The sequence below is a fragment of the Trachurus trachurus genome (genome assembly GCF_905171665.1).
Source record: "Trachurus trachurus genome assembly, chromosome: 11".
NCBI lineage: Eukaryota > Metazoa > Chordata > Actinopteri > Carangiformes > Carangidae > Trachurus > Trachurus trachurus.
The window spans coordinates 13,456,681-13,465,954 of record NC_139904.1 but is presented as its reverse complement, the minus strand read 5'-3'; the positions used below and the strand labels follow the sequence as shown (position 1 = coordinate 13,465,954).

General features: G+C 39.8%; 2 protein-coding genes across 2 annotated transcripts; both read right to left on the bottom strand.

Moving 5' to 3' along the window:
• Positions 1-566: 566 nt before the first annotated feature.
• LOC310993183 (zymogen granule membrane protein 16-like) lies at positions 567-2,443 on the bottom strand (the record flags this gene model as incomplete). Its single annotated transcript, XM_083981498.1, has 6 exons — positions 2,391-2,443; positions 2,246-2,277; positions 2,079-2,131; positions 1,640-1,766; positions 1,031-1,319; positions 567-581 (listed from the first exon to the last, which is right to left on the bottom strand). The coding sequence occupies exons 3-6, from the start codon at positions 2,128-2,130 to the stop codon at positions 567-569; spliced, it is 483 nt and encodes a 160-aa protein (XP_083837624.1). The 5' UTR covers position 2,131; positions 2,246-2,277; positions 2,391-2,443.
• A 3,753-nt stretch (positions 2,444-6,196) lies between these two features.
• On the bottom strand, positions 6,197-9,141 carry abrab (actin binding Rho activating protein b). Its single transcript, XM_083981721.1, has 2 exons — positions 8,218-9,141; positions 6,197-7,270 (listed from the first exon to the last, which is right to left on the bottom strand). Exons 1-2 carry the CDS (start codon positions 8,979-8,981, stop codon positions 6,787-6,789), a joined length of 1,248 nt encoding a protein of 415 aa, XP_083837847.1. The 5' UTR covers positions 8,982-9,141; the 3' UTR covers positions 6,197-6,786.
• Between the last annotated feature and the right edge of the window lie 133 nt (positions 9,142-9,274).

Here is a 9,274-nt window from a genome sequence, read left to right as displayed (position 1 = left end):
AAGTTGATTGATTGATTGATTGATTGATTGATTGATTGATTGATTGATTGATTGTTTGATTGATTGATTGATTGATTGATTGATTGATTGATTGATTGATTGATTGATTGACAAACAAACTGGCTACGTTTTGTGTTGAATTTGGTGACCCCTGTGGACAAAAGCGGTAGAGTTTTGCCGGAATGAAGACTGCATCTGATCTCCCATTAGCTCTAGCGCGTATTGTCGTAAAGACGCTTATCTGGCTTGCATGTCGAGTCTCCATGTCAGCAGTTTTAGGCAAATTACTTTGGAAAAGTAGCCTGTTTAAAAAACGATATGTGCATTTTCAGTGCCAAAAAATAAAAAAATAAATGTAATAATCTTCGTCCCGACTGTGACCCGGTTGTTAATAATTCCCAAATAGACCTGTATTTTTACGTCCCCGGGAGACGGGACGGTCTTGAGCCCTGTTGCGCGTGCCGTCTCCAGGTCTGAGTGTCGTAAATCGTTTCATCCATGGATGAACCCGACCCCTGCCTCCCAGTTACACTATTTAGAAATAGCTTATCTTCACACCGATGGGCTCATTTGCTGTTGTACTGTAGGTCACACAGAGACATCAGCAGAAACAAGAGACTTTTGCATATAAAATTAAAGGCTTTAACGTCATTACATTATGAATTCCAAAGAGACTATACCTACCTAATGAAGGGAGCGAGATGTCACCTTCAGCTACACTAGGTGCATATCCTGTATTTTTTTTATTACCGGTTGGTTACTTGTCTATTTGTCTTTTACTAACACATAATGAATCAACAAGTGACAATGAACATTTAATTTGACTTTATTCAGTAGTTTGTGTGTTTCACAAATTGCGAATGTTACAGTTCACCAGCATCATTCAATAACAAACTGAAAAACTTCTAACATCAGACACTATTAATAATGTGTACAATGAAATGTATTCATGTAAATGTTACCACAGATAATGACTGTGATTCTATCAAGTCTATTAATGGCCCATTAACTCAGTGTTGTTGTTTGGTACAATCCCCCAGTGTGCTCCCATAGATCTGATGAATCCACTGACTCGGCCACTGATGAAGCGCAGCTCAGCCTGGCTGTTGGTGGGGTACATGTTGAAGGAGTGGCCTGAGGGCTGGCCTGCCTGCAGTGAGCGGCCTCTGTTAGTGACGAACACCACTGACTGCACATAGGTGTTATACTTCCCAGAAATCTGGATGATGGCTTCGCCGTCAAACAACTTGATCTCTTGGGGCTGACCAGATATGGAGCCAATGACACGAGACCAGATGTAGCCATAACGGAACTGGATACTGTGGAAGAAAAACAGACAAATGGATCACAATCAAGGAGTTATGTGTAATGTGTATGACACTTATTACACCACAACAGATGACAGCAAAGGATGCATTACTCATTGTTGACACTGTTGATCGTGCCTCTTGATTTGGCGTCAATAAGAAAAATATAAAATGACACCAGCCTTGACCATTGTAATGCAGTATAATTTGCCCAACAATAAAAACAAAATAACACAGTCCTATAGTTGATTTATTATTATTATTATTATTATTATCCAGATGTGTCCAATAATAAAAACAGCAAAACCAGATAAAACATATTTGATATTAACCCATAGATGTAGTTGTTGGAGATCTCCCACACCCGTACAGCTGTGATACGGCCCTCTCCTGTCAGACTGTAGGAGGTGCCACTTCCTGACCCCACGGCTGGGGAGTAGGAGTAATACTGAGACTGACCTGGAAAGATAAAACATGTAAACTTAACAAAATAGGGGGGAAAAAACATCATTATTATTATTATTATTATTATTATTATTATTATTATTATTATTATTATTATTATTATTATTATTATTATTATTATTATTATTATTATTATTATTATTATTAATCTATTTTTTTTCTTTTCGATTTTATACAATGAAATAATTGCATGGGATGTTTACAGAGTTAATAAAGATCCTTAACTTAACTTAGCAAAAACATGCTACTTTTCATGTGTACACTTTACATACAGAATTCTAGTGAAATTAATGAAATTTACTGTACCATTAACCAGCACACAGGCTGTGAGCAGAGTGAAGAGGACAACGTAATGCATTCTGTGAAAGAAATTCATAGTGAAGGAGATTTGTTGGATCAGGAATTATTATTTATACCCAGCAATCATTAAGTTATTGGTGAGCACAGTGGATGTTGAAAATCAAAATTTTTACCTGTCTAATTCCTTACAAGATGATCAAGAGACCTGTTGATGAAATAAGAAATGAGAATGAGATTTGAATGTTCAGTATCAGGTGTTTTTCCATAAATTAGACATGACCATCCACAAAGTCAGGTTAGAAATAAGCTGATACTTACTGAGTGTGCTTTAATGTTGTCAGAGCTTCAGTATCTGAGTGTGGAGCTTTGCCTTCTCACAGCCAAGTGTACCTACCTGGACAAACACATGCTTTTATAGTAGTTTTGTCACATTCCTGAGCACATGCTCAATGGCCTTTGTCACACAAGGATACAATTCTTCTTCCTGGTTGACAAAAGAAACACAAAAACATAGTGATTTCCTTTTCTCAAATAAGACAACTCCATTCAGTTATCAGAAAAGCATGTGGTATAATGGGTTGTTCGCGGATGAAAGAGAAAATGAAAGCTAAGGCCAACTGAGTAAGCATATGATGTGAATAAAATTGAACAAAAGGGGAAGTTCCACATACTGTAATGATAAGAAACAACACAACATCATAAACAGGCTACTGTAATACGCTTTTCATATATTAATGCTGGCTGTCATGATCTGGTGAATGATTATTACTGTTCCATCTTACTAATGAGTTACTAAAATGTATAACTGCTATAAGGGAGCATCATTGTAACGGATAAAAACGAATCAAAACCCACATGTTTCTTTTATAAACTCCAGTAAGATTTTGAAGCCACTTCAAAACCCAGTGATCTTCAACAAAAGTAAAGACCAACCTCTCACTTTAAGTTGTCTGGCCTCATGAGGACAAGAAGATAAGTACAATAACAAAATATTGCATACATAATTCAAATAGAAAAACAATTGCAACAATTGATGAACCCGTGATTCAATCTAAGTTTTATTGTTTTAGAGTCCTATGTCATTAGATATTATCTGGATATCCAGTAACCTCAATAAAAGACAAATGTTGGCCACTAACTCTCTTTCTCAGTACTCAGTGTTGTCGTTTGGTACAATCCCCCAGTGTCCTCCCATAGAGGTGATGTATCCACTGACCCGGCCACTGATGAGGAGCAGCTCAGGCTGGCTGTTGGTGGGGTACATGTTGAAGGAGTGGCCTCGGGGCTGGCCTGCCTGCAGCGATCGGCCTCTGTTAGTGATGAACACCACTGACTGCAGGTAGTGAGAATACTTCCCAGAAACCTGGACGATGGCTTTGCCTTCAAACAGCTCCATCAAATGGGGTTCACCATTATATACTGTATGTTTCCAACAACAGGAGACCACAAGGTGCCATAGCGAACCTGGAAACTGAATGAAAGTAGACAGCTACTTGATGTAAGAGGAGATTTCCATTGTTTGATGCTCATAATGTTGAATTAAATAAAAACAGAGGATGCATACAGATCATCATCAGTCAATCACTGTATTAAATAATAGTATTTGATATTCACCCTCTGATATAGCTGCCGTAGGTGTCCCATACCCTCACAGCTGTGATCCCTCTGATGTCTTCATTGAGGTTTTATGGCTGACCACCTCCACTGCCCACTGGTGGGGAGAAGGAGTAGTATCAGAAGCCAGTGAACACAACTACAGCGTATTGCAAACAGAGAATATAAACTCCAAGGCATTTGTTAAAGAGGCCACATAGCATTGATACTTCTGATTTGAAATGTGCCATTACCTGCAAGAAAACATCATATTATTCATAATATTTTATAATATATATCAACAACAACAGCAACATGTTGCGTTAAATTATATTGCGAATAGATACTCACGGGAAACTACAGCAGAGGCCACAAGAAGAGCAAAGACAGCAGCAAACAACATTCTATAAAAAACAAAAAAAGAAGAAAATGATTTGATAGTATAACTCTGCATCTCAGTTGTGAACCATTGTTGTTGACTGTTCGTAGAAGTGAAATGATTAATTCTCACCTGTCTGATTTGCAGTAGTTTCTGCTGTGATGGAAATACACCTTCAGTAAACAAGATAGAAAAGATTAAAGTATAAATAACCAGTATTTTTTTCCTTTTATAAATCCAACTTTAAGTAATTTCTCCTTCTTGCCCTATCTTGGATTAGATGCAACAAACTGAGGCTCAGACAGCCGGCAGCAAATAAAATCAATGGAAATCCCAAAATAATACTCACAAGCTAAGTGTGCATGAGAGTTGAAGAAGCTTCTGCATCAAGTGGCACTACGCTATGCGACACAGTCTGTATTCATGTAGTGGATGGGTTTGCATGAAAAAACAACAACAACAACAACAACAACAACAGTGCGTCAATGCGGATGCAATTATATCCGTGATCAGGTTGATGATGAATCTGTCTGATATAGGATTAGCAAGAATCAACATGTTTATCTTGTCCTACTTAATCAAATTTTACTGCTTTTATTGTACTTTTACTAAACCTTATTACATTTAAAATAAACGTGTGTAAAAGTTTTGCTTTTGCTTTTACCAACCTACTTTTGTCTTAAAGGAAAGTATGCAGTACTAAATTGCGTGAACTTCCCACTTCTAAAAAAATCTTAAATATGCAGACATTATCTGTGCAATCTGACATGGGTGCTCCGCCAACAGGAAAGTCATACTTGCTCAGATTCCAGTCCTGCAAGAATCTGTCCACAAGGAAGCAAATGCATGATCACTTCTCGTATGACTGCTTCATGTGGTCATGTTTCTGGCAGGAAATGATAGCCATTGTACTTTTCTTGTCTTGCTGCTTGTGATCTCAACTTAACACAATGTGTGACTGGCAAAAGGTTTCATCTGCACACGCCACATCTCAGTTCAGGTCATGCATCAGTGTCTGCGAATGGAAACTTTCTGGAAACTAGTTCTTGAAGGAGGATTCCCTCAGAGCTCTCTTCTGCAAATGATAAGTAAATCATACAGGAACTACACCTACCCTATCACGTGTTAAAACTTCCCCTGAACCTCTTCCAGATAATTGCATAGGTAGTCTAAACAATTCAAGTGCAACTATGCATAAATTAATTTTGCACTTTTCCTATATAGGAAGGCAACAGTGCAAAATTGGAAAATTTTCTAAAAAGATTTAATAAAAATAGCCAGTATATAGTAGAAGTATAGTATACATAGTAGATATTAGGCTATATAGTATAGTATAGTATATGGTATATGTGGTATCTAGTATACAGTAGTATAGAATATATAGTATATAGTACTATATTCATAACTCACCTTTATTGCACAGTGCTGGTCCTGGGTAGAATTTCGTTTCATGCATAAGCATGAGCAAGCATGCAAACGACAATAAAATTAACCTTGAAGATAAAGGTCCTTTCCATCACTTCAATGTGAACATGGAGGAGATACTAAGATGCCACAAGCTTTCTGGCATCCACCTCAGTGTTGGGCTCAAAGCAAGAGACGACGGTCGGTGCAATGTAATAGGTCGCTGTCTCAGGGCTCGGCCTGGCATTTTTGCTCAACTAAGGTTAGTGGCAGCTGGCATGGTCCTGTCCTACTTCTCTTTGATGTTACTATCATCCTCTCCAGGCTCTTTGCAGATCCTAGCAAACCAATTGAGACGAGACAATGCTGGATATGCAGATATGCATCTGTTTGCCGAAGCTCCATATTAGTATCTATAATATATTTACCCTCAAATAATACTAAAACAACGCTTGATAAAACACAGAATGCAGTATAAATACAGCTTAGCCTTCAGCTTTCAACTTGACTTTGTTTTTTCCATACATATTGTCCACACTCCTAACATCAGTTGTGTTCTGTGTAATTTTACAAACTCCAGTGCATTGTTCAAAAATTCAATAACTGACTGTTAAAAGGACTTTATTTTTTTCATCCCGAGACCATCACATGAGTCATCCTTTACATTAATTATAAGAGCCTCTGTCTAACAGGCCATGAGGTGTAAAAGTGCTGTGGTGTGCTCTGTTCCCCTGCATTGTGCCCGGTACAGTGTAATGAATGCTGAGCTGCAGGAATTCAGGCAATGAAATCCAATGCGTGTTTGAATTACTGTGCTACAGTATACTGCAAAGCTGACTTGTTATGTGGTACATTAACACATCCTTAAATATCTCATTAGCATAAGCCATAAAGAAAGTGCAAAAGAGGCATGTATGAAAATCTGCACCCTACTCTTAATGGAAGTATAAGTAGCCAAAAAGCTGGGACATTATCTCTGCAGAGCCTCCAGAGCTGGTGAATTAAAACTTCAAAGTCTTTTCTGATTTCTCAAAACATGGCCATGAGAGCTACAACTTAGACATCCACATCTCTGACAGGAAGACTTTTCAAGTATCTAAAAAAATAGCTGTAAAAAAATTCTTTGTGATATCCACATGAACACATCTGCCCGGCTTTGTAGTCTTTGTATCCCTTATTGTTCTGTAAGTGTCCGCTGAATAGACCCAGGCGAAATTGCATTTTAAATCCTCCACTTAGTGCTGCCCGATAATGCCTGAGGTTATTTCACAAGTTCCACAGTGCTAGTCAATTAGGTGTAAGAGGATTTCCAGTACATAATTGACCCAGGTGTTAATATCACACCAGCAGAGTAATGATCACTCCATCATCCTGGCCCTGCCACAGCATCTCCCCTTCGAACGCCACCTTCCCGTGTTTCCGGGCTCTCATCAGAATCCCTACCACCTTATCAGAAATCCTGACATATCTGTCAAACAGCTGCCCGAACGTGACACGGGTCTTTCCATCTGGGTCCGGATCGGCCATTATCCTGATCACGTAACACATGTCGGAGATCTCACGGTGGATGTGTTGCTCGGCACGTTTGGCTCTCTCAGCCGTCTTGGTACCATCCTTGGGGCGTCCGTAACCGTCCTGACCCTTTTGGAGGCGAAGAGACATGGAGTAATCATAGTCAAAGTATTCACTGAAGGGGTTAAGTTTCTGGTTAACGGTGTGCTCCGAGGCCCAGTTCTGCCAGCGACTCTTGAGGTTTCCCACGGCGCTGTATTTCTTGGAGAGAGCATTGATCTTGTTGGCATCTTCAGCTTCCTTTTTGCATCTGGAAGGAACAAAAACAAGGTTTCAGCCTTATCTGCACAACCTACGAATAAACTGGGGTTACTGGATTTCAAGAAAATGGTAAAATTGCAGGGAGAAACCCAGCTGACACTGGGCATCAATGTAATGTCTGAAAGACATGGGACTCTAACAACTCTAATGTCGTTCATGCATTAAAATGGATTTGGAAATGGAAATTGGGTTGATGTCAAAACCCAACCCTGACCTATTCGCATTGTGACATTTAAGAGACATTTACTGTAGCAGATGTTGTGTCTCTTGGCTATTGCTCATTGCGCTGACTTGAGATATTTGGATGATATTGGATTTTGTTTGCTAAACAGCACAACTTAAGACCAAACGTTATACCAATATCAGCTGCCATCAGTGTTGTACCTCAAATTAATGTTGATATTGCCTCACATCAAGTTTTGGTCATCTATCACCTATTAAGGTCAAATACAATGATACATCACAGTGTTACTCTGTTTGTGGCCCAGGAGTTGAGCTTGTACCTCCTCTGCTGACTAGTATTGCTGCAGTAATACAAGACAAATGGCTTGTGACTTTCTACTGCTTGAGTTACAGATACAATATCCAGTGTCACGTAAGCTGGGATAAACTGCAGGAATAGCATGCTAATACTACTGTACTTTTCTTTGATGCCCATGTTAACACGAGTAATGAAGGCCTCTGTCCCTTTAACCTGTTCTACACTTGGATGTTTTTTCACACAACTGTAATTTGATATCTATAAAGGCCAGCCTATTGAATTATGTGACCGCCAGCAGAAAGTAGTGCCCAAACAACGAGGATGGTTGTGGAATATTCAAGGCCACTTAATAGCAGATAGATTTTCATTCAGAGTATGGATACAATTTTAAAGTTATCTTACTGGACCACTTCATTTACAAGTGCTGAATATCGTATAATATATTTTAAACTTACATTGGGACTTGAGGTCTTTTAATCTTCACTGCTGATTCAGACTCATCTTCACTGTCTCTTTGCTCTGTGTCTTTTAAAACACTTGCTGTCTGTGTTTGACCATCCTCTATGTCCAGTCTTTCCTTCTCTGTCTCAGGGTGTCCATGCTCCTCTTCATCTTTACCACTGCTGTGAGCTTCTCCTGGTTTTCCACCTTCTTCTCCGTGCTTGTGTTCATTCTCCACCTGCTTCCAGCTTTTGGTCAGCGATGATACCATGTTGGAGCACTTCCTGTGGCGGGTGGGGGAGCTTTTCTTCTTCAGTAGCCTGTCAATCTCCTCTCCCGATGGCACAGCCTCTCCCTTGATCTTCTCAGTCAGAAGTTCGATGCCTGCACTTTTCTCCTGAACGCCGCTGGTCACCGTCTTCACCACCTGCTTTGTTTTGATACAGGACTCCACCGGTGGCTCAGTTGGGGTCGTAACCTCTTCGGCCTTCTTTTGAAGAGTTGGTGTTCTTTGAACCTCTTCAGAATTAGTTTTGTTACTTTGAGAGGTAGAATTTTTCTTGGGGACCCATGTCTTTTTAGGTTCCTCTGTTGGTAATCTTGGTATAGGTGGAGCCCACCCACTGGGTTCGCTTGCCTGCTTTGTCTCATTCTCCGTCACCCACTTCTGCCAGCTGCTTGTCAGGCCGCACACCATGCTGATTGTACGGAGCTTCTTGATGTTCTTGTTGGTGGATGGCTTCCTCTGGGACGCCTTGATGCTCTGTTTGTCAGACATAATTAATCTGTATCAATGTTTAAATTTAGGAACAACTAAGTGAGCTGTCAGGTTTGCTACAATAAACAAATCCCTTCCCTGCTTGGATTTCTGTCTATTATATTATTGTAACTTTTCCCTCGGCTGCTGTCTACCCTCACACTCGCAGCTACAGCTCTAAAATGAGGAGAGCAAACCCCAACATGACGGTGGAAAGAATTCGAGTCATGCCAGGCCACGGACCTGATCGTCTTTCCCTGACACTGGTCACCCCTACACACTCATGTTTCATCACAGATTGTGGAGTTGAGACC

Coding starts and splice junctions, on each gene's coding strand:
- abrab (XM_083981721.1), bottom strand. CDS start 8,981: ATGTCTGACAAACAGAGCATCAAGGCGTCCCAGAGGAAGCCATCCACC. Junction 7,271..8,217: donor AAAAGACCTCAAGTCCCAAT/GTAAGTTTAAAA, acceptor TGTTCCTTCCAG/ATGCAAAAAGGAAGCTGAAG.